This window comes from Micrasema longulum, unplaced genomic scaffold (genome assembly GCF_059751315.1).
Source record: "Micrasema longulum isolate JH-2025_06_02 unplaced genomic scaffold, ASM5975131v1 h1tg000163l, whole genome shotgun sequence".
Classification (NCBI taxonomy): Eukaryota; Metazoa; Arthropoda; class Insecta; order Trichoptera; family Brachycentridae; genus Micrasema; species Micrasema longulum.
Window position 1 is genome coordinate 500,471 of NW_028277368.1, and position 27,099 is coordinate 527,569.

Here is a 27,099-nt window from a genome sequence, read left to right on the forward strand (position 1 = left end):
AGAATATAAGGTAGGGCGCGAACGTTCTCACATTTTCAGGTTTCACTAGTGGTCCCCTGAAGATGCAACTCTTGCGGTGATAAAAATTATCATATCGAAAATATGTATGGGTGTTTTATCTGCACCGCAGAATCTAGTACCTTATAAGGGTATTTATAATCGTTGTTTTTAGACAAGTTTCCTTACGCCAAAAAATAACATTTGCGACTACCCTCCACTAGATTCTTCATATGGTATTGACCAAGTGCTTTTTATAATAGATAAAGAAGTTAAGGAAATAAGGAAGTTCAATGTTTTTTATTTTAAAGACTTTAAAATTAAGCAAAAAAAATATTTGCATTTAACTTTTTTTTATATTGTGTTTTAAAACTGGTTCATACGAATCAACGAATGATAAGAGAATTATTGAAGATTTCCGGTTTGCTTGTCGTCAATGGACCAATCTGCAGAACAGATCGAGAATAAATGGAACAGAACTTTTGACGTCATACGCGGATCAGAAATACGAAACATTAAAAAATCATAACGCCAATAATACGATCCATAAAATAAAAATAAAAAAATCATATTTTAATAGTCTTTCAACAAAAATTTTTTTTTGAAAAAACCACTGAACTTCCTCATTAAATACTCTATTTTATAAAAACTTTTTTATATCCAATGTCCCATAGCACTGAATTTCATCATTGTTGCATGTTTTTTTTTAATTTCTATTAATTTATAAACACTTACCGATTTTTGTTGATGATAATATTTTTAACGTGTCTTGAAAAGGTTTAATTAGTCTTTTGAATAGTGTGGTCCGATATTTTCTTCCCCGGTTTACGAGTTAGTTACGAGTCTTGTCTCGAAATATTTTTTTTTGTATTGTGGTATCGTTCTGATATTCTCGTATTGTGTCCGTGTTTATTACATATTTTCAACATATTAGTTCTTTGTCTACAATGGCATCATCATCATCATTACATTTCCGTACGTAAAGGGGAATAGGGCACTATATTGGTACACCAATCGCCGCGTATTCTGATCATTTTTGCTTCATGGAGGTAAACTGATCAGTCTTACGTTTCTGGTACCAGCCTAGGAACTATGAAATATTATTCTGTAAATACACCTTTTTAAATAAATATTTTACGTCAACCATGTCAGGAATTGAACCCGAGACGTCTTGCGTGGTGGGCAAACGCGCTGACCACTACACCATGAGGCTGACATCAGTGGCTAATTTATGAATATATGTTAAAGATTCTAGTTAAAAACTTTCAGTTATGTTCAACTGTTTAATTTGTTTGAAGAGTTATCTTACTTATATACTAACTTTAATATTTTATTTTTCTATCGTTATAGTCTGTTTACGTCGTTTTGGTTTCCTTGTTCCTCGTGGTTATTTTATATAAGATATTTTATTATTTTTAATACTTACTTCAATTGACTTATCTCAGTTATTTATTCTTCTCTTAGCATCCCTCGTGAATGTGTTTCAGATTTAATTCCTGTTAAAGTAAATACTCAAATTGAATCAGGAAATTTGTTTATTTTATTAGACCATCAGAATGTTGTTTATTTACTTTTATCACTTCAAGAAACAGGTATTTAATTTTATTGAAAAAAAAAATATTTGCGATCTTTATGATTTATCCAAATACTTAAATTTTGAAACCATTTTCTTTTAGTCATCAATAATCGTGTTAGAAAATGATAAGCTGTGGTAGAAAGAGATCCGACCCTCGGACCTCCTAATCCGGGGTTTATGACACTACCCACGGAACATCGACCCGTCGATTTAGGGAGAGACGAATTGAGTGACGAGACCACACTGCGTTTACTAAACGCCTTAAACGACTTAAATAAAATGGACCAAAAATGAAATATATTTGTTTAAACTATGAAGGAAAAAATATGTTTTTATAATTGTACTGTAATGATTTTACTGGGAATCGGACTCGGATATCCTTCTTAATACATTTTAATTTGTTTACCATGGACACAGCTAAATTCTTGATGAATTAAGGGATTAGCAGAGAAAATAAACATGTAATTATGCTTGCAGTAAATAGTAAATTCATATAATTGGTATACTTTATTTAACGACTTTTGATACATATTCATAACACACATTTCATTGAATAATATTAATACAGGTTTACTTACATGTAAAACAAAATAAATACTTTTCACAACTCACACATTAAGCACATAGTTTCACAGAGAAAAATTGTGGAAAACACATGTTCACAAACAGTGGAAAACACATTTAGAGGGCAGGTTTTATTTTTCTTTTGAATGTTTGAGAAAAAAGATTTATAAATGCATTTTAAATGTTTATGAATAATCTGTTTATCTAACTGGAAGTGTGACTTTCTTGTTGTTATAAAATTAAGACCCGTTTAAAAAATTTAACTAAAAAAAGAGTTAAAATTAAATATCTTTTTTTTTCTAGAAGACTTTTATTTATTTAAATAAAAATACTCACTGGGAAATACGCATTAGTTAAAACTCACTGTGCAAAAAGTAAAATCATAACATTTTTTTAAAGAATCAGTTTTAATGCTTATACAACTCTTTAGCTACGTACTTTATAGTAATCTATAGAGTACGTAGCTAAAAAATTCCGGTCAGAATAAAGTGCAAAAATATTCGTGGTAGTAAGTTTTCTACGTTAGATGTCTTTAAGAAATAAAGATATTCTGAACTCAACAGAGTTCTCTGTTTTCATCAATTAGCTGAACGTTTTTTATTTAAACCTGATTCTTATAAAACGGCCATACCAGCGGAAAACTCTAGGTTTATAATTTTTATATACAACCAACTATTATCTTTTATGTACTACTTACTAAAAAATCGTAAAGGACGTAAAATGAAGTTATATTTTTAAAAAAGGTCAAGGTAGGTTTATTGCATTTTATAAATAAATTTCAAAAAAATAGAGAGTTCAATATTTCATACAGTAAATGCTTTTTGAAAATATTAAAACTTCTTAGCTATATTAAAACAAAAAATACTAGTATTTTTTTTTCTTCTATTGTCAAGTCATTGGGTTTACTTAATTAGGTTTTGGTTTAAGGTATGTTGTTTCGATAAAGAAAAAAATAATCCATTTTACCTAAATTAAAAATAAATACCCAAGTAACAACATGTGTCATTTTTTTCGTATTGTTTTATTTGACATTTCAAATCTTGCATCATAATCTGGTTGGTTAATAAAACAATATAAAAATAACCTATTTACAAATCAAAATAAATATAATATTAACACAGTAATTAAATTCATAAGGAACTAAAATCTTAATTAAATGCTCAAATGTTTTTTTTCCTCTCAATAATTATTATTTATGGCTATATTTAAAATATTTTTAATGCAACAATATTTTTAATCAAATATTTTCGTAAATATTTACTTGTAATAATTTTGACAAATTCAATCTTAACACAACATAAAATCTGTCAAAAATGAGAATACTTAAGTTATATAGAATCAACAACATCAATTTACGACAGTGAAACTGTATTTTATTATCATGTGTTGTGTAAACTAATGACATTTATTTAAAAAAGTAAACTAATGACATTTATTTAAGTTTCGATGATACGAATTCATAATGAAGAAATATTATCCAATGATAATCAGTTTGTAGCCAAACAAAGATATTGAATGTAAGTATTTAAAAAAATAATTTGAATCAATTCGATATACAACTAAAACAAAAAATACTAAACTGCTGAAAAAAATTGCGTCAGTTGCCAGTTACCGCTGAATTATTTTTTTTTAAACGAAATCATCGAATCCGTTAATCATTTTAATGACAACATAACCTACATTTTTTCAAATGAAAGTTCCCAGTGGAAGTTAATTGAAAATTATCATAGAAACAAAATACGAATAATTTTACATCCATGAATTAGAAATGATCTGTGACCATCAGGCATTGTTTTGCAACATATTTACTAAAGGTCTTTTTCACAAAAATGTTTGAACTCAAAAACTATTTTGTAAATTTAAGAAGTTTATCCTTACTAATGAAAGTAATAATGATAATAAACTTTTTTTCTAGGAAGGGAAGTGTAATACTATGGTTAAATTTATTAACTTAATCAAAAATTTAGTTTTTTTTTCTTGCAATCAATAACATAACTTATTTGCTGATTTATTTTTGGGCCAGCTATTTGACTGCATGAAATAATTTTATAACAAAACATTTTTGAAGACGTAAATCACAAAAAAAAACTCATATTCCGACAGGTTTGAAAACACAATGGCATGGAAAATCAGAAATTATTTATACATGTTTATAGTTGAAATACTTTCAAACGATATATTTTTTACTGTATTGTGATCTGTGTTCAAGATTTTTTTTAACTAACGCCGTTCTATAATGGCACTAGAACTGAAACTCTTATACCAATCAATTTCGGAACACACTAGCATAGAAAATCATAAAGTAAGAGCTTATAACATTAATTTTATTTAAGGGCATAAAAATTCTGCCTTTGATTCTGTACGATTTATTTATGTTGTTCCATGAGCGCTTCCGTCGATTAGTTGAGGGTTGGTTCAGCGCAGGGCGCGAGGGTGAAGTGGCGAAGGGAGGGTGCTCACCTACGGCGGGGGAAAGTCAACCAGTTCTCAGGGCGGTCTGGGTCAACCTACAAATGAATATTGAAAAATACAATTAATAACTTGTTTGGTTTGTATTTTGTAAATAAAACAAATAGTTTTATCATTAATATTTGAGTAAACAAATTAAAAATTAGATTGAATAACAAAAAATACCTCTTCATTTTAATGTTTGTAAATAATAAATCGAATATTCTTCTTCTACCTTATGATATTAATTTTCAAAGCCTTCCTAATATGAAATATTTCCATATTATTTTATTTTAAGCCTTTGTTCAGGATTTCGAGCCCCAAAATATTCAATATTCAGTGTGGGATGAAGATGGATTGGGATGGTTAAGCTCGAAGTCTTATATGTTTATCGTGTTTATAAATATATATAGAGCCATAATCAGCAGAACAACGTAAGCGACATATAGTGAATTGTGCAGGAGAAAGTTTTTATTTTTATTTTAGTTCCATATATATATTTTTTAATAATTCGGTAAATGGGATTTTTAATGGCTGGTTACTGCCAATACTCAAATGATAGCCAAATTGTTTAAATAAATAACTCTGACAGTGGTGGGAGCTAGCGTAACCGCCTCCATTGTCGTCCGTTACGTTGTTTTGCTTAGCTTGAACATTTATTTTTTTTTAAATGTGGAATGATGCGGAGTATTACATACGAAACTATAATTCGCCTGCAGTTTTGGTTTATTTGTGAAAATTGTATTTTTTTTGTTCTAATTGCTGTTGTTTTCTTTTAATGAATAAAAATAAATATATTCAAATGTGGCAGGTGAATTTTATAGAGCTATGATGTTTTAAACACTTGTGCAGGGGGCAATAAAGAACATTTTTCCTTAAAAAAAACGCAATTCACTTAAAATGTCGCTTACGTTGTTCTGCCGATTATGGCTCGATATTGTATACCATTATTTTGTCACCCTTGTTTGCCTTTCGAGATAGATAAATGTTATTTTTGTTGAGTCTCTTATATTTGTGTTTCTTCATGTAACTGTATTTGGCTAAGGCCGTTTATATTATTATTTATTAATACACATGTAACCCAAACATTGCAAAACCATGATCCGGTTTCAATCAAATAAATTCATAAAAAATAGTTGCTGGGTTTACGTAGAAAAAAATCATAAAATTTAAAAAGTATAATTTAATATGAAAATATAACTTTTTCATGAGTGTGTTACACGATTTCATTATTTTTCAAGAACACTACTACAGTTTCGGGAGAGCACTCCTCCCATCGACGGTTGATATAAAACGTGTCATATCATCATTATTAGTTTAATATCACCCGTCAATGGCAAGAGTGCTCTCACGAAACTGTAGTAGTATTCTTGCAAAATAATAAAATTGTGTTACGCTTATAACAAACTTAGTTTTCATAATAATTTAGAATGAAGTGTTACACAGTAAAAGGCGATTCAATCAATAATTATAAGTAAAATTAAATATTATAGAAATGTACAATAAATTAACAAGCAGGAAGACATGTTTTTGTTTATTTCGTACAAAACCATATAATGTATCGCACATGTTTCATTTTATAATTTGCCAAATTTCTATCTAACCAGCACATTTCAAAATAATTTAAACAATTCTCTTTATGTCAGTGTATCAGTGACACTGCATCAAAGTTTTGAATAATATATCTTCTTCTTTCTGTGCCATATCAGACCCCCCGACGGTGACGTTGGCGATCTGGAGTAGGCATTCCAGTCCTGTGCCAACTGGAACAGCGCCTCGACCCGCGCACTCCCGTCCAGTCGCGGATGTTTCTCAGCCGGGACGTCTGTCGCCTTCCAACTCCACGCTTTCCCTCGATCTCCCCCCCATCATGATCAGCTGTAGAAGCGCATATTTACTTCCGCGCATGATATGGCCCAGATATGATAAATTTAAATTCGGAGCTCGATTGTTGTGAACTCCTGAATCTCATTAACTTCAAAATACCTAATCGAGTCACAAGTACGGAGTAGTTTGCAACTACGAGTACATACGTAGCTACTAACTATGCACGACACTCTCCGATTCCGCGTTTACATTCCTTAGCCAACAAATTTACTTGTGATATAGACATTTTTAATACGACAATTATCCATTTTAAAACATTCTTAAATGCACTGTTTGAAACTAATTATTAATGTCGTAATAAAACTTTCTTTTTCGTACAATGTTTTCTTTATTATTATTATTATTATTTATTATTATCTTTTTCTGAAATTAATGTATCAAATATTTTTGTGTACCAGATATTATGTTATTATCATATATATATACTTACTGTAAACTAATTTTTATTATTTGTTTTTAACAATAATTTGTTAATACCATTTTTTATACGTATAAGTATATGTAAATGTATATATTTTTTTTCGTTTAAATTCTTTACAAGTTACTTACAATTTGCTTTTTAATTCAATTACTTTTCTTACATCCATATTTTTTTTTATTACTATGTAAAGTTTTACTTTTTATTTTGCATAGCAGTATGAACAAAATGACTCGCCTATAATCTGTATTGAATGCCGCAGCGAGACTTATTTCCGGAATCTATAAGTTCAGTCATATCACTCCACTACTTCGGGAACTACACTGGCTACGTTTTCCACAGAGGGTCGAATACAAACTCTGTTGGCTTATGTATAAGTCACTGCACAACTCTGCTCCAGAATATCTAAGGGAACTATGCATTCCAGATGAACTAGCTGACAGGCATCTCACGCTTAGATCAGCTACGTCTACGGCGAGAGGAAAAGTTATTATACCTCTCCGCAAACAGCGCACTAAATTTAGTGAACGCGCATTTGCGGTCGCAGGCCCTATGGCATGGAATGCTCTCCCAGCAGAGGTGCGAGGCTGTGAAAGTGAAGTGATGTTTCGGAAAAAACTTAAAACCCACTTTTCTCTAAATCATTTGAATAAATCCGTAGCATGTGACAACAAAATAAATTGTTTTGATTAAAGTACAAATTTAAAAGCTTCAATTAAATTAATTTAACAATAGAATCACTATGTAAAGCGCCCTTGAGGTATTTTATTACGAAAATGGCGCTATATAAGTTATCCATACTAATAATAATATGCTTTCTATTGTTTCTACATGTATACAAAAAAGCGTTGTTTATCTTTTAAATTTTTACTTACTATGTTTGTACTAACCTGTATATTTTTTTGTAAATGCCCCTTGGGCGTATTGTAGAATTAAAAATATATATATTTTTTTTTAATATGGGAGTTTTCTATATGGGAGTTTTCGGCACTGGCTCGTCTCAGCACCTCCACGTTGGTCACTAAATATACCATGTAATGTTTGCTGAGTAAGAATGTAAGTTTGCGTATAAAGTTGTTAAGCGCCCTTGAAGTGATTTTTCCCAAAAACGGCGCTATATAAATCAGCCTATTATTATTATAATTATTACTCTAAAATCTAAGATCATTTTAATATCAAATATGACGCAGAATTGTACATAATAAATATCTTAAAATACAAGTATTTTAAAAAAATCATTTTCTTATTTATAACAAAATATAATAACAGATAAAGAATATTTTAGAGGAGGGAACATGTGGGTCTAGGTATTTACAAGACTCATGATTCGTTATCGGTTGGTTCATGTGATTACTTTACACACAGCAAATTTCACCATTCTGCTGATTTCATCCATATTGCTTCAATTTTTCCAACTGATATTTTTGAAATTGCAAGTAAACTGACACAAATATAAAAATAGTGTTTTAAAATAAAATGCTTTTGAACAAAGAATAGTCCAACAGACAAACCATGACACCGTTTCCCCGGCAGGTACGCAGAGAGGATATAATGCCATATCACTATGTCTTGGCATACAAACCTCGCTTACTTTACATTCGTCCATCTTCTTATGCGCACGCGCCGATTTTAAAATTTTAATTTTTGATATGTTCATCTTCATGTAGATATTTGTTAATTTGGGTCATGCTTTGTCTTTCTCGGTCTTTTTTGTTTTCTGCATCCATCAAAATTTGAATCGTTAATCCTTCTTGCAGTTCTGTCGCTGTCCATTCACTCTGCATGTCTTAACCAAAGGAGCACTACTTTCTTGGTTGTGTCTATAATTGTCTCAATCCGACATAATGTACAGATCTCGACATCTGTGCACTATCATGCGTAGTTTTTCCACACATTTGCATGATCGCACTTGGACAGCATTTAGCCTACTTTAATTTTCGGTTTCCAATCCCATATTTCGCTCTCATATACAAGGGTTGACACTAAAATTCCATTGTCAATACGTAATTTTTCCTCCCTCGACAAACGTTTATTTCCCAGGGTTAATCAATTAAAAATATTTTTTTACGTCTTGATTAAATATTTTGTATTCCTGATGCTGACAACAGTATTTTTTATTTGTATTTTATTTATTTTATCGAAGAAAAACATTTCTCTGTAAGTAAGAAGATGTTGTAAAATATAACTAATTATTCTACGCCGCCCCGTATATGTCAAAGTTTCGAAGAAGGAGTTTCGAGAAAGTATGCATACTACCCATTGCAGTACCCAGCGTTGTTTCTTTTAAGTATGTTTTGTACCACAAGTTTGAGGGCTAGGAAGAGTATGGATTGCTTATTTAATTTTTTAGTTTTTAAAATTTTTTTTACAAATAAAACAACAGCTATTGTAACAAAAAAAAACAATATTTTCAAATAAATCAAAATTACAGTTTTCTATGTATAAGTAAAAACAATGAAAAAAAAAAAGAAAAAAAGCGCACCCGTTAAAAGCCACTCCGTATAATTCCACTTGTTGAAAAATAAAATATAACAAAAATAATGTAAAAGAACGTATGAATTAATTTTTTGAATGATTGGCCTATGAACTTCTGAACGTTTATTTATAATCCTAACATTTTGGAGCGCAAATAATAATATAAACCGAGTAACTATTAAAGAACTAGGCAACGCTGACTATTTGTACTGAATGCAAGACAAATTTAGAGTTGATTGTGGGAAGGATGATTGGTTTGTTGAACAGCTTGGATCACTTTTCTGCTGGGATAACCAGCTTTAGACTCTTCCTCTTTAACTATGCATCATAATGTGTGTGTTAAACCAGCCGATGACTGTAAATGCCAAGACTTCATATTTACTTCTCTAAAGTGTTCTTCCTTCCTGTTGTAATTTGTTAATATTAATGACTCTCTTGGAATGAAATTCAGCCTTTTATCAACAAACGTTTGAACAAACTCAAAATATTGTAAATGAATAAATGTAATTATTAAAAATGAAATGCATACAAATTTGAAGAAAACATTTTTTAAAATTGAACAGTGATATTTTTTATTATTTTTCAATTTAAATTGTTTCATTAATTTTAATATATTTTCAAAATTTTCGATTGAAAATACTGTTGAATAGTAAAAAAAATACATCCAGAAAATGAATAAAATCTGTGAGTTAATAATTCCTACGAAAGGGTTAATGAGTTTGAGTCCAGATACTTTGATCAATCTGAGAGCATGATAAGGATAGTAAATATTTATTCAAGAAAAATGGCTTTGAAATTCAAAAATTATATTGAGTAGGAATAATTATTATTTATGGACTTATTTAGTCCGGACTTAATTAATCCATTATTAGAAAAAACAAAGTTTCTAAGTTCTCGTGTCTGATTTAAAAATAAAAATAAAAATCTCAATTTAATTTTAATATCTTTTTAATGATTATAAAATTGTAAGTTAATAAAACCAGTTGCCATTGTGACGTCAGCAAAATATTTACCAACTACAATGTTCAATATGGAAATATCACATACTACAAACACCGATAATAATATGTGAAATGGATTTCGAAAAAATAATTTCGTTTACAAAATCAATATGGATATTGTGGAAAATACATTTTATTGATAAATTTTTAAATAAATTTGCCAAAGAATACGCCTTCACAAAAAGGGGCCATGATTGATCGTGACACTCGTGGCGTCAAGATTCATGTTCGTCTACAATGTTTGGCATTTGTTCTTACTATTTGTATAGGCCGTTATTATCACGTAGTTTTTAAAAAGAATTTTGACTTGTGAATTATACAATATGCGTTGTGCATCTGGGTACCGTACAGTATTCATAACCTTTTCTTCCAGACAATTTTTTTTTCTCTTATTTTGAGAGGGGGGGGGGTCAGTGCCATACAAGCTCCTAACGTCACTGCAACTATTTTAAATCACCAATCTAAATCAGTATTTTATGTCAACCATATCAAGTATCGAACCTGAGATATCTAGTATGGTAGGCAAACGCGCTGAGACCAGGAGGTCTCAGTGTCAGCGCGTTTGCCCTTTGTTTGCGCATTTGGCAGACAATGTAATAAACTTCTTGTTAATAATAAATCAAAACTACTTTTAATCCAGCCAACGACAGGTCATAATTTCTGCAAATGCCTAGACTTTCATATTTCCTTCCCCAAAATGTTCTCCATCTCTGTTGTAATTTGCTAAATCAATATTCACTGTGTTAAATTAAAATCGGTACCTGCTGGCCTAATTTTATAAAAAAGCAATTAAAGAATCGATTATAAAACTTCCATATTCAATTTTATTTCGCTTTTCTAGAATTTCATTATTTTAATCAGGAAATTATATAAATCAAGGATTTTAAAAAAACTGTGTCGAAGAGGTTTTTCACTTGAAATCGCGAATATCTTTTGTTCAATTATTTAATTTTATTTTTTTATACGTATTTTTAATAACCCGCCAAGTTTCTATTAAGAGGCTTGTCAGCAGGTAGGAAAGAGGGGATAAAAAAATAATAAATAAATAAAAATACAAGATTTTTTGTCAACTGGTCTGAGTGATGTGGTGTATTTTTATAACTACTTTTTTTTCTACCTGCTGGCAAGCCTTTGAAATAGAGGCTTAGCGGGTTTTTCGTCTAAAAAAACTTTTCATTTACTGATCTGAACTGATGAAGTAATCACATTACAAATTTAGTCACATTTACCATTCAGCAAATGTTTGCACATTCAAATTTCCTCAACTGTTGACTTTTGTGGAGTAAAAGATCTGAAATATTTTTTACTCCACTTTGAAAAATATTTCAGGTCTTTTTCTATTTATATTACTCTTCTTTTAAAAACAACTTGAGAACTCTCGCCCTCCACGTAGTAGCCAGGCTCTTATAAACCTGGGCTTAGAGGGCAAGAACTATTCACGGGGACCCGTCACAATAGATGATCTTCACAGGTCGAAGTGACGTCAGAAGCTTGCATAAAACTAACCACCACTTTTAAGAATAAGATTGAGAACAACATTCAAATTACCTCAACTGTTGACTTTTGTAAAGTTAAAGAGCTAAATACTTTTTAATCCACATAAAAAAATATTTCAGTTCAAAAGAAAAATCTTTAAATATTTGACTTATTACGCCAATGCCTGAATACACTTTTTAATGTATATGCTTCTTATACCAGTAATTTACACAACAATATTTTAAGCAAGCTTATGCCCAAATGTTCGTAGACAATGCATAACGGTGATGTTGCACTGCATGTAGTGATCACTTAAACCAGTGAACTAATTCGATTAGGTAAATAATGAACTTACAGGATTGTCCCGCTCCCAAGCAGTATGCATACTGGCGCGCTTTCCGAATCTGGAACAATAAAGAAATCAAAATTTACCTTAGAAAACAACACTTAAATTTTTTTTAAATCTAAAAAAAAAACCTTTTCAAAAATCACGAAAACTAAAAATCTTACAATTTTGAAAAGACATATATATAAATATAAAGAATATCTAAAGGAAGAAGTCAGAACAAAATATTAAAATTAGCCAATTGACAGCTATTTCATATATGGGCGAAATGGCTGATGCCACCATAAAGGGTGAATGCTTAATTAAAAATAAGTTTATTTTACAGAAAAGTAAGCTTTTTTATGTTCAATTCATTCCAAATTACTGTGGACAAGACCGGCGTTATTTAAAGTTAAAATGGCCATGTAGGAAAAATATTATACCTAATGCATTTTTTTAAAATTAATAAATCCGTTAATTTAGTTTTTTATGTAAACGTTTAAACTTACGTCGTATTCTATGGGTTTCGACTCATGTGAGGCTTATTAACGTTTTGAAAAAAAAACGTACATTAAACATTATTTTTACTATGGTGGTGCATTGGTCACATAGTTTTTTTACAATCGGTGATTTTATGAATTTCAACTCGGTGAAGCGTTAAAACCTCAAAATCTTTTATCCCTATAATGCATAAACTTGTTGTCTTTAGCGAAAATTTTCACATCATTCTGTTGAGATATCAACTTATCTATAGTGGAAAAATTGAATTTTTGTCTGTTAAGATTTTTAATCAAAATATTGTTTACTACTTTTATGACAATTTCATTTTTTTAATAATTTTATACGTGTTTATTAATGTTAAGAAAATCGCATGTAATTGAAATCAATGACTTGCATTATAAATGCTAGAGCATCAATCTTCAGCATGGATCTTTATATATTATGCAATCTGATCGTGACGCAAATAATACTCATACATTTTTTTTTGCCATTTATCAAACATGTTATTTTACAATAAAGCATAGATATTAGTTTTTTCCTTTGTAACGTCGTAAAGAGCATATATTATTTTTCTCGATTTATGGCATTATGGTTGGCATACGTTATCATTGCAAGATGTCAGATTTTTATAAACTGTAATAATATTTTTTAATACAGAAGTATTTCAGGAAATTAATGGATTGTATATATTTTTTTTGTATTTTGATTAGCTTTTATTTGTGCATATATAACATATGTACATTTATACGAAAAATAAAATTAATTTCAATTTTCGTTTTATCGATTGCACTATTTTTTGTACTATAAAAAACCAGATGAGATAAATATGAAAAAGAGAAAGGTAAGCTTTTATTTCGATCATAGTCGGTGATGTTTTATTTCAATTTGGTTACAAAACTATCAGAGAAATTGAAGAAAAGATTTTCTATATAGAAGTAATGTTTAAATAAAAATGTTGCGTATGTATTAACATGCATATATTCATTTGATTCTTACACTTAAAATACTTAAATAGTTTACAAATACAAAAAATAAATAGTTGTTTATAACACAAAGATAAAACCTGCATTACTTTCCTAATGTCTTCAAATAAGTGTAACATGCGCTAGGAACATAATATAGCGTTAATAAATAGTAATGCTGAAATACAAACATGCAAATCTGAAAGGAAAAAAGAGTACATTTAAAAAGTAAAATCAATTATAAATAGAATGAGGAAAAAAATACTAAAAAATCTTATCCACAAGGAAAACTTTCTGTTTCAGAATTTAAAATACTTTATTTTTATAATGATTATGATTAAATATGTATTTTACATACAATAATCAGACATTAAATCGAATATTTGGAAAACTTGTCAATCTTAATTAATAACTGTAATCTGTTTAGATACTAAATATTTTCAAAATGAATTTTTATAATATATATAATATTATATAATGAAAATGGTCAAGGTTAATTTAATTTTAAACCAAATAGTAGATTTTATATGCTGAACCACAAATTTTTTTTTAGTTTTTTTTTTTAAAAACCAATTGTTTCCTAAATTACACATTTTAAATGTTTGCCATAGTAAAATTAATCAAAAATTGCAATAATTTTTTTATTTTTATTTTTAAATTACATATAAATTTAGTATTTAAAATATGTTTTGTTTAATAACGTTCAATCAGCAAATAATTAATTTAGTTTAAAAAAAAGCGATGCTCTGTAGCGAACAGTCAAAAACACAAACCAAAAAGAAACTACCTCAAAGATTAAGGCAAAACCACTTTATTACAGAATCCACAAAATTATTTTGAAAAAGAATTAAAAAATAAAAATTACATTACAACATTTAAAAGCTTATTATTTTGGGACAATTCTGTAAACAGAAATGGGCGAGGGTTATTATACTACCCCTGGTCAAAAAATCAACAGCTTTATTATTCTTGTAAAACGTTTTTATGTTACAATTAATGTTCGTTTAAAACGTTTAAAAAACAAGATAATTTTAATTTAATTTATTTACGTAGATAAACTTTTTTATTGAGCTTATGTCATCATCACCAACATTCCTAATTTGCACTCAATCGTCAAAAAGGGTACAATACTTGTACACAAAATGCATGTGATTTCGATGCCAGTTAATTTATTTTTGTTGGCCTGTCGGGAATCTTACCCGGATCTTAACTACAGTAATCAAATGCCCTAACTAATGCAATACACCTCAAAATAGACAAGGATCGATTTTTTTACTACTTTTATTTTCGGCATCAATTTTCTTTAGTAAAGAGCCACACAGTTGCGTTGATTAGGAATCATCACCATCATCAAATCCCGTTCCGCGCACGGTGGTGCATAGGCCACTGCATTGTTAAATAAAATGCAGCGCATATCGATCATCCGTTACACGAAGGTAAGGTGAAAAATCTTACGCGTCAGGTGCAAGTCTAAGGACAATGAAACACTTCAGGGTAAAACCACATTTAAGGTGATTCTAAACAAAATTATGAAATTAATTATTCATGGATGGCGCTTTTATATTTTTGAACAAAAACTATCATTTTTACGTTTATTTTCAATGGAAATTTTACAAAACTTGGTTTGCGGAAACTTTACACTATATTGATTGTAAAAAATATCATTACCATAAGATAAGTGATTTTTTGTTTTGTTCACCATTTTGTGAAAAAGGCCTAAATTTTATTGTTTTGGTATTTGTTAAATTTGTTAAAATCAATATAGTGTAAAGTTTCCGCAAACCAAGTTTTGTAAAATTTTCATTAAAAATAAACGCAAAAATTCCTTTTATCAATAAAAAAATATAAAAGCGCCATCTATGAATAACTAGTTTCATATTTTCTTTTGGAATCACCTTAAAAAAATATATTGCCGACCTTCCCAGGAATCGAAACTGGGAAATCAAGCATGGTAGGCAAATGCGCTCACCACAGCTAAAAAAACTTTAAAGTCTCTAGCATTGTAGCATATATTAAAATATACTATGATATTATATACCACAATACATAAACGGTAAAATGAGAAGTGAATATATTATTATTAAAAAGCTTAACATATCTACTATTTATTGAATATGTGCTTTCTTGTGGCCTTTTGTAGCTATATTGCATCACCATACTCTCGTCCGCACCCAACGTTGTACGGGGCACTGCATGACTTCAATAAATGCAGCGTTTACCCATCATCAAATATTTCATATCGACATTCCCAGGAATCGAACCCGGAGCCTCAAGTATGGTAGGCGAACGCGACAACCACTGCGTTTCAGGGCGGACTAATCTCCGATATGCTTCGCAATTCAAAAAAAATATCTGAGAGCAGCCATCGAGTCGAAATCGTTCGTCTAGGATTCTGGTTCTATTTCGCTTACAAATGTGCAGCTATATCAAAGCTTCAATACGGCAACTCGCAATGATCGATCGCCGGAGTATCTAGGAATTATAAATGGAATATTTATTAAATTGTTTTATTTAATCCTTATTTTCAGGTGCCGTGGCGCAGTTGATTGGACGGCCAACTGTGAATCTGGCATCGCGAGTTTAACTCCTCTAGTTTGCAAGAAAAAAATCCAAGAAAGAAATTTTCTCAATTGGTCTGGGTGTTGCGGTGAATTTTTCGTAACTTCTTGCCGTATTTTCTCTTTCCTACCGGCTAACATGCCTCAAAAATTGAAGAGTACCGGATATTTTTTTTTTTTAGAAAAAAAAAATGTGTGCTGTATAAATTTTGACCAGGGGTGCAATTGCAATTAATTCTACCTTGGTCTCGTATGGAGTGAGTAAAACTTGTCGAGGGAGTGAAGCTGCAGCAGACGCACCGCTCTCGCCAGGTTCGGGGCGTCGGCGTCGTCGAGCGCGTCGGGGCCCGAGGGCGGGGCGCCCGCCGCCACCTCGCTCCGGGCCTGCCTGACACACCCACCACCAAGTCAACACACACTAACTAGCTAACTGTGTATACTGCATACGTCATACTGAGCGATGCGTTCTCATGAGGAAGGCCACTAGCAATATTGTTAACAAATGGGATCTCATTTCTTTTTTTAAATAAATATTTTTCATTATTTCATTTAAGTTGTAGTGAATAAAGTTAAAAATCTCAGACTAACGGTTCAGCACTAGTGCAAAAGCTCTTAAAAGTTTGCATTTATTCATTTAATGCGAAAATATCATTAATATTTTGAGTACGTCCAAATGTTTGTATACTCAGCTGGATTTAACTCCCTCTGGAGAAATAAGGTTTAAAATGTATTGTAACGGAGAGGTAAAATATTTTTGAGAATGGAATATGGTAGTTTAGGCATTTAGAGTGATCTGCCATTTATGTATTTATTTATTCACAGAAATATCTTATTTTACAATTGGTTGATTTAAGTGGTCTTTTTTTATACGAGTCAGTTTAATCATTGAAGAAGTAAAAAAAAATGAAGAGTATTTTAAGACGTTGCCAAAGGGGTGAAATAATTTAGCTGAATCTAGACAAATCTCACCCACGTCAATAAAAGTTTCAGATTTTTCACCTCACAAAATTAGATTAACAGATAGATTAATTATTCCAACATTGAATTAACGCGGATGTTCCAACATAGACAGAATGGTGAAAGTTACACAATGTGTAAAGTGACCAATCAAACCAGCCAATGAAAGATCATTTTAATTGTATATATTATTCCCTACTCAAAAATTATTTGCCTATCCGTTGCAATAATTTATTTTTGTACATTTTTTTAACAATGTTTTTTTAAATATTAACAATGAAATTTTTTGCGGAATATTTTATCATTTTTTATGAATCTTATATCGTTAAAATGACTCGTGAAAAAATTCATTCATTCAAATGAATAAAACCCCATTTTGCTATGTTTTATGCATTTCATTTTAAAATATTATGGAAACTACATTATGCAACGATTTTTTAAATAATTTCTTAATTGTCTGGAAATTGAAAAGTGGATGATTTTTTCAAAACTTTAACTGCATGCACCAATCAGTGCGTAGGACATTGTATCTGCGGAGCGCATTTGGATGATTTTCAATGTTATTTTTAAAACCGATTTTTTATACATTTTTTGTTTGATCTTCTTCCAGATAATTAAGAGCAAATGCAAAGTATATAAAAACAACATGCTATTATTTCTCTAAAACATATCTGTAAATTCGTGATAATCTAAGAGATAATAAGAAAATATTGACTCCATATTCATACTTAGTTTACTAAATCGCTTGATCTATTTATCATTGTTACTGGGATAAATCACATTCAATCTTCTGATTCTCCAGTTGAGAAAAAATAATGTGTTGTTTCTCGATTAGCACACCACAAACTATTTCTTGCATGCACCAATGTCTATATTGTGTCATATTGTAAATTCGAGACAGGATCTGGATTTTTTGGTGTGAGTCTTTCTAGATTTAACAATCACTAAAACAGACCAGATCTTGACTCGGAGCATTTAGTTTAATTATAAACATTTATAAATGAATTATATGTATTTTATTTTAACTAAATGCATTGAATGAGTACTTAAATAAATGACATGTATATGTGTAATAGTTTCGACAAACGTCTATGGTAAAATAATTGAGTAATGTCGTTTAACTCCCAAAACTGTTGGATTGAGTTAGAATTCGTATAAATGTACAATAAAAAGAGATTGAGTTACTGTGTGGACGATAATGAGGGTATTACTTGCAAACCTGACAAAATAAAAAATCTCTAAAAAGTGAGATATGAATTGAAACTTATTTAGAATACAATTGTTTACAAAAATTATCACATAGCCAGTTTAAAATACGGCTTTGATTATGAGAATCTGACTTTCAAATTATTGGTTTTGTTGCAAATATAGCAACTTCTACCTGAGAATACAAAAGTTGAATTTATTATTCCACTTTTGTTTCGTGACATAATTATGTTTATTTAAAAAAAGTGGAAGCCATTATTGTGTCAGGTTTTTTGTTATTTGTTTAGAATAAAGAAATATGGATTTTGTCGGGTTTACAAATAGTACCCTCAAATGTAGACTACCCTAAAACAGCTAACTTTGAATTATTCGACATTAAAACACCTTATGCATCGTCTGGGTATTTAGCGAAGGATGCATGCATCATAATGCATTTATAATAATGTTAAATGAATAAATAAATTACGCTTCAAAAATATGCAGTTTGAAAAAAGATCAATTTTATTTTATTCATTGTTATAGATGACCAAAAATATTCATTGGTATAGATAAAAAGAGAGGATTAAAAATTGGTGGTTCCCTAATTAACTACCTCAGATTTGCATATGATACCACACTTCTTGCTGAAGACGAGCAAAAAATGACAGATGTGTTGGCTTGGGTAGTCGAAGAAAGTCAAAAATTTGGCTCGGAAATAAACAGAAATAAGACGAAGCTCATGATCGTTAACAGATCCAATATGCTAAATTCATCAAATAGACTCCAAGATATCCGTTCTGTCACTTTTTGGGAGTAATAAAATCTAACCACCTTATACCCGATACTTTAAGCACTTATTATTAATAAGTAAAATCACTTAACCTTTTTATAAATAATATTTAAATATAAAAAATTAAAATTAAGAAATCATTATGCATTACGTAATGGGTTAAACAGCCCGTAAAGTAATGCAGACTAAAATTTGTCGAAAAATAAATAAAATCAACTTTATCTAAAGTGTTTAATATTAGAATCCTAAACACTATTTCTCAATTTATTTATTTTATTATATATACGCCCAATGGGCATTTTTAAGGACATATTTATACATTTAAATTATTATTAAAAAAATAGAAAGACCTAGAGCTTCCGCCTACCAGCAGCGTAGGACTCAACACTGCCACCGACGCAGTTCAGCATCCTCAAGTCAGAGGACGTGCCAATCAAGCCAGCAGCGCTCGCCTACCACCAGCGTCGGCCTTACCACTGCCACCTTCGCAGCCTAGCACCCCCACCGTGCTAACCCTCAAGTCAGAAGACGCCACGTTTTCTCGAGAAGCCATCCAACCTCAGATCTCCGCCCGGATCTCAGCAGCCTCCAGATTGTGCAACACCCACTCTCCGCTGGTGCCCTAGCTGTTCGAGAACCCGAAGGGTCATTCCCTACGTCTTCATCTCCGGGTAAATTTAAGTTAATTATTAAGTTGTTATATTAAGTTTAAAGCTAATAAGTAGGTTAATTACTTTTGTGTTCAATTCGTATGTTTTTTTAAATTATATTATACATGCAAATGTTTAAAGTAATTATTGTCTTCATTCAATCCTTCCTCTCAACGTTATAGTATATTTGCAATCACCAAATACAATGATAAATGGAAATATTATTTAATTAAATAAACTCAACAGAAAATCCCATATTTCTATTGTGTTAAGTGGAAAGTAGATTTATGATGCGAATGTGTCTGGTTGTAGAAGTCGAGGAAGGCCGAGAAAGACATGGCATGATCAAGTACAACAAATTCTTGAAAGTGGTCATGTGAAAAGTCGGAATAATCGACGTGCGTGCATGAGAAGATGTATGAATGTGAAGGAAGCAAAGGAAGTGTGCCAGGACAGAGTGGTGTGGCGTTCTATCCTCTCTGCCTACCCCTCTGGGGAAATGGCGTGATGGTTAGTTAGTTAGTTAGTTAGAAAGACTCAATGGTATATGGTAGACTTTGTGGGAGTGGAAGCGGGAGAGAGGTGTTTATGAATGAATTTGGTTCAGAGATCGTTTAAAAGAAGACAACCTGTTATCAAAGAAATCAAAACTGGTATGTTTGTTGGCAGACCTAAGAATTCTCGGCATAGAGGAATGAAAACAATAGTTAGTTCTATGGTTATCGGTATGAAAGAGTAAGTTTTGTCTGAGGTTTCTAGTTGGAATATTTAATTTTATTGAGCTCAGTTCAGATGCATCAAGGAGTGGGTTGAGAATTTTATATAGAACTAGAAGGTAGGATTGATTTCGAAATGTAAATTTTGAGATAGTTGAAAGTGAAACATAATTAAATAGTTTTCAACGAGTTTTTCCTCCTAAAAAACATTTTTCTGGTGTGGTAAAAGTATTTATAGAAATTTTATCACGAAAGTTTGGTGAAAAGGTAACCAAGATATTATACACAATACATGACTAAAATGATTTGCTTTAAACTTTGTTTATTACACATTTAATACATTGATACTGTATTTTAAAAAATATGTGTTAAATATATTCCAATAATATGTTGGTACGCGCAATGTGCGTCTCAATGGAAATTAATTAGTAAAAATAATGTTAATACATGATACCGTTTGCTGGTAAACACTATGTTATCATAAAATTTCATGCTGTTATCTATATTGACATATTTTGTTTCGAAATCAATCACATTTGGTAGCTACGGCTGTTTTACTAGACGTTTATTTATTTATTTTACTCTGCACATTCTAATTTGTTCGGTTGCGGCTAATTGTCTTTTTTTAAACTAGTTAGTTGTGTCAATAAAAAGGGGTTCATAAAACAAAGTTATTTTAGTCATCTCTCAAAAATATTTACTAACCTTTAATCTCAAGTATTTTATCCGTATTTTCCTAAATTTCAAAAAAAAAATACTCGAACAAATTGAAGTCTACCTCATTCGGTATTATTGAAAATTATGTTTTATTGATGAATTATTTTCACTACTGTTTACCTGCATTTATGTACGAGTATATCTAAACTCAAATTAGAAAATGGAATCGTGAAATTGGTACATAATTTGAATAGAGATGAAGGCTAAATAATAATTATACATTAATTAAATTAATAATATAACTGGTTACAAAGCAAAAGTTAGACATCTGATAGTGTTAAATCGTATTGCAGATATTACCATAGAAGAGAATACATAAAGAAGCGTAATTAAATAACTAATTATAATATACTAGCGGACCTGAAAGACATTGTCCTGCTCGAACGTTAGTTTTCTTGCTATAAGCCGGTTAAATAAACGTTTTTTCGTAAATAAGGACACACGTTATTTATTTTGGTTTTTGAGCTATTTAAGGATTAGTTAAAAATATTAAGCAAATCAAAATTTTGCAAAAATAACTGCTCTAGTGCCATAATCCAAGGAGAAAATACGGAAATACATGTAATGAAGAAAAGTCAGACCATGTTTTAGCCTGAACACTCTGTGAGCTTGACATTTAATTCGAAACCAAAAGAAATGAAAATAAAAATAACTGATTTAGTCGTACGCGTACAAAAACTGTTCGGATAAAAGGAAAAAGATTTTTTATTAATAATTAGGTACCTAGGCACTTGCTTATGAATAAATTCCAAAACTTAAAATTATTAATATTCAAATATTGAATTTAAGTTGGTACTTCGGTACATTTTTATGGTTGAATTCCAAAACATGAAATAATTTATTTTCAAACAATGAATTATTTTTGCAAATGTCAAACTGTACACTTTTATCTTTCTGTAGAAATGCGATTTTCAAAAAAGTATTAAATGTTGTTTTAAATTATTTTACCAATACTGAAAATCCATGAAAAATAAATAAATATGTCGAAATTATATGGAATTTCAGGAACGAATCTGATTGGAATCCATAAAAAGCAAATATTGTTTGTAAACATTAAAAAACAAACGTTTTTGTACGCAATAAAAAATCTCGTCGAATGCAACCCTGGCAGGTTGATAAATAAAACATTTATTCTCCAAACTTTTTTTATAGATTAGATTGAAATTTTTAAGATCTATAAATATCCGCAGCGCAAAGCTTATTATTATGCAAAAAAAACCGCACGTAAATCGGTGAAGCCTATTAGGAGTTAAGTGACATCACACGTACAGAAGAATTATATATATAAAGATTGCAAATCCTTGATCAGAATAATCGTTCAATTATGGTTTATCTTATCACATTAAAAGGACCCTTGGAGGCATTTACGATTATGGAACATTTCAGTCGACGCATTGTTTTATCACTTCTACTAATTGCAATTTACTTTGATTGATTGATTCAGGAAAGGTTATTATAATTGATTATAGATAAGGCCGTCGCGCTGTTATCAAACGGTTAAGTAAAACATCGAATTTCACGGATAAACTCGTTATGGTCCGAGTTCAATATCGGGACCTTTGAAGGTAGATTGGGGAAATGAATGTGAAAGATAATATAATAGATACATAACAGGTAAACAAATAAAAACGTTTTATTATATACCTTTGTATAAAAATAAATAACCATCTGTAGGTTAATTGGGCAAGGGATTTGAAAAGAAATTATTAAACCTAATTACGCAGAAAGTAGCCAGTCATAGAAAATAATAATCTAATTTACACAACAGTTGGAATGTTTTTTTTTCTATTACAAATGATAAGTAATGAATGGATTCTTTTTTTATAATATAAAAAAGAATTTAATTATGTATTTGACAAGATTTATTGATTTTTAAATCTGGCTCACCACACAACCTAAGGTGTGTATTTTGCAAAAAACAACCAGCCCTGGTAATACCCTGATGTGTGTTATGTCACAATGTATTGTAATTTTTTTTTACATGTTTACAAGGATATTAAATTGTTGAGAATCCCTTGATTCATTTTTATAATAAATTTTTGAAAATTCATTATGTATGATTTTTTTTAGTCTGGTCAGCCAAACTCCACATCCTCAAATATGCATTTTGCAGAAAACAGCCGGATCGGATATAGAATGAAACCTTATACAAACTCTTAATGTATAATATGAATGCATTTTCATGACAGTTTTACATCTTAAAATTTTTAGCGGCTTGGCCAATTACACACAAACACCAATATCTAATTTTATCACAATTGTGCACTTGCTGCTATCTGGATAACTACGCTCAATTAGTTGTTTTGTATTTATTGTTCAATATCGTTGACTGTATTTGTTTCATTAATTAAATAAACAAAAAAACAATGCTCCGTAACATTATAAAATAATATGTCATTAGCATTTTTAATTTTTTTTCGCTTTTGACGCAAATGATATGTAAATACGGTTAAATCATAAATATTAAGATGTGTATTATAAAACTTTATGACACCCAAAAAATATCACTGCTTTCTTTTGAAAACACCTGTCTCAAATGAACAACGTTACTTTAAAATAACAAGAAAGTGGTTTGCGTTATGAAAGTTTTTTAATCTATGAGAGAAAGAAATATGTAAGTCTAGACATTTACAGGGCTTGTGACCTGTCATTGGCTGGTTTGAGTGATCACTTTAAAAGTAATGTAACAACAACGAAAAAAGCAGATTTCAAAAGCTTCTTTTTTTAATCAATAGCATATACTTTCATTATTAATTCTCTCATTTTTATTGAAAAAAAAATCGTGTTCAAATATAAGATCTTATTTTTCCAGTAACCATTATTTAAATTAAAAATAAAATTTCTCCCCATACGCATGCCATACCTTTATGGGTTTTTTTTCTGGTTTACAAGATTGTGTTTGCTTTGACGTTACGCATATGACTTTATTTTATTATATGCCTTCTAAATGAAATGTCAAGAAGACGAAAGTGAGCATTTTTGACACCCTTTTTGTTCGCATTCAATCCAGGTTATAAAGTTGCCAAAGCTGCTCGCGATATATGGGCAGTATGCGGGGGAAGGTTGCAATAAATTATTGACATTTTCGTTTCGTTTTTTTGTGAAATAATGAAGGAGAATACATTATTGACTAATTTACTGTATTTTTCTTTGTTATTTTCTCGTCATTTGGAAAAAATACACTTGTTAAGATCAAGACAACATCTAGACTTTTTCGGTTTAAATTTACAGCGATTTGAACGAGCACTAAATAAATAGTCTAAATCTTGTCTTGATGTCCCTTATGCTTGTCAACGGTTCTTTTCTTTTTTTTAAAAATATTTTAACTATTCTTTTATTGTAATATTAAAACCCTTTTAATTGATTAAATATAAAATGTTCATTAATAAATAAATAATACACATGTGGGCATCGTTTAGACAGATTTGAAAGATTAGGAACATGTTTGTAAAGTTATTGAACAAAAAAAAATTCATAGTAAATAAATCAATTCAATTTAACTTCGAGTTCTCTTCTAAGAATACTCCCGAGAAGATTAATTTAATCTTGTTCATCAATATTTTTGTCATCCTTCTGTTCTTTTCTTACAATATTTTAATAAATAAATAGTAACGCGAGTTATCCTAAGTAAGTATAAGTCCTGATTATGAGGTATTAACTTTAAAATAGGTTGACGTATAACAAAAAGTGTTTTTTTTATTTTATTTATTTATTAAGTTCTATGTAACATAGTCTAATATATTTAAAACACAATATTTACATCTATACTTATTCTAACATTATTTATCACTATTATACATTTAATATCCTAATTTATAATATTAACTGTTTCATATGTACATTTTCATTAATTAAATAAATAAGGTTTAAACAAATAAGTGAAAAATGTGAAAGAAAATAACGTTCTTTCTATGGAAAATAAATATAAAAACATCAAAAAGTTTTTGGGTGAAATTTAAGTAAAAACTTACTTTTAACGGAAAAAATAAATGAGTAATTAAATAATTAACAAATACGTTTTTGGCATTAACACTTTTTAAAGCAAAACTGTAAATTAATTATTTATTGATAAAAATGTATTTTAAATATCAATAATAATTTAAAGCGATACTTAACATTTCAAAATAAATAATAAACGTAAACAAATGTGGCAACTTAGCCCAGCAAATGCTGAGACTTTGATATTTCCATTTTAAAAATATTTTTCTGCTTTTGCAATAAATTGAGATAATTAAATAATGAATTATTAAAAACCAATCAGTTTTATTTTCATATTAACTTGAATAATAATGAACTAGAACCTGTATATTTTTTTTTATTAAAATACTTTATTTGTTAACGGTGTATTGTCATAAAAATATCAATATAAATATCTGACAAGCAACGTTACACACCATTACAAAGTAAATAAAGCTTCGACATTTATTGAATTCCTCACAAGGTGAGTATCTGTTATCTGTGCCTATGCCTGCGTAATTAAATTCTATGTAGTCAAAGTCTACAAAGCACGTTCAATTATTTATAGGATGCATTTAATCAGGGAAGCTGTTTTGAGTTAAATATTTTCAAATAACAATATTATGTTTCAGTTGATAAAATTAGAAGTCATCCGAAACATTGATATTAAATTATAAAAATAAATATTTTATTTTAATTAAGTGGCTTAAATTATTGAACTAATTTTAACTGTTAAAATACGTTATGATAAAATGTATCTACTTTTTATGTACTTTTGATTAAATTATTAACAATAATTATTGTGTATTTTTTTTATTTATGAATAATAACATTAAGAGTTTAATGAAGATATGTAATATATCCTTTTCCAATAAGGAACTTCAGCCCTAAGGGAAATTGGAAACAATAAATGTTTTCTTGCACGTGTTAAAAATAGGAGCATTCAATTTATTGTGCGGCCATAGAATTAAGAATAGTCCAGAAACCGCATACGCACATTAACCAGAGGGCGACTAAACTACTCATAAATGAGTAGGTTTATGTTTTGACGCATTAGTTTATTTGTAGACGTCGCTCAGTACGCAATTCCTGATTTGAATTCAACTATGCCGTGTTGTGTCCTTTTAAAGTTTAGAATTACTGCTAGGATCTTAAAGAAACAGAATGGAATCACATTTCATGTGTAATTAGCAAACAATTGCTCAAGTAACAAATACATTACTTAAAAATTGAATTGTATTTCCATCTGTTAGATTCTCGAAGAAACAAAATGGAAATTTCGTTAGCGTTGCCAGGGTAGTAAATTTGTTTAACCTACTTTGCACATCGAATAAGAGAAATAATAGAAATTGGACCTCGGATTAAACAAATCTGTGGTAGACATTTAACCGGCATTATATTTAAAACATCAAAAAATATTATTGAACAGGATATAAAAATATCCGTTTTATGTAAAATAAAATTTGTTTTATATTTTAAGTTCAAAGTTCATTAAATCAACTACTCTTATTAAATGACCCTTTACTTATTTACTATGTTGTTTCAATCAATATTTCCGCGTGCACAATTAAATTTTACAGAAATTAACAGATTGCTTTTTTTTTACCTTACATTTGTGTTATAAATAAGGCAGCTTCCGTGTTGTAGGGGTCAAGATGCTTGGCTCACACACGGAAGGTTCCAGGTTCGATTCCCGGTGAGAATATAAAAGTTAAATGTGATTTTTTTCAAGCCTGGGTGTTTTGTGATGTAATTCACCACAGTAATTGGGCCTCCTGGCCTGTTGTGGTGCAAAAAATAAATAAATAATTATATTTTTTCCCATGGTGCAACATTACGCGACGACATCACGAATGCGGGCGGCGAAAGTGGGCCATAGTGAGGGAATTATTAGACACATTCCGATGCATTCAAATATGATTATACGTTCCTTCTGGAC

At 29.9% G+C, this 27,099-nt stretch overlaps 1 protein-coding gene across 2 annotated transcripts in view; it reads right to left on the minus strand.

Moving 5' to 3' along the window:
- Nucleotides 1–3,475: 3,475 nt before the first annotated feature.
- Nucleotides 3,476–27,099, minus strand: part of NPF (neuropeptide F) — an 82,497-nt gene continuing 58,873 nt past the window's right edge. For both annotated transcript variants that reach the window (XM_088242740.1, XM_088242741.1), the window contains exons 3-4: nucleotides 12,198–12,246; nucleotides 3,476–4,644 (exon numbers count right to left, since the gene is read on the minus strand). In XM_088242740.1, coding sequence (XP_088098866.1) covers nucleotides 4,594–4,644; nucleotides 12,198–12,246 — 100 coding nt within the window. In that variant the 3' untranslated portion in view covers nucleotides 3,476–4,593. The remainder of the gene's footprint in view (nucleotides 4,645–12,197; nucleotides 12,247–27,099) is intronic.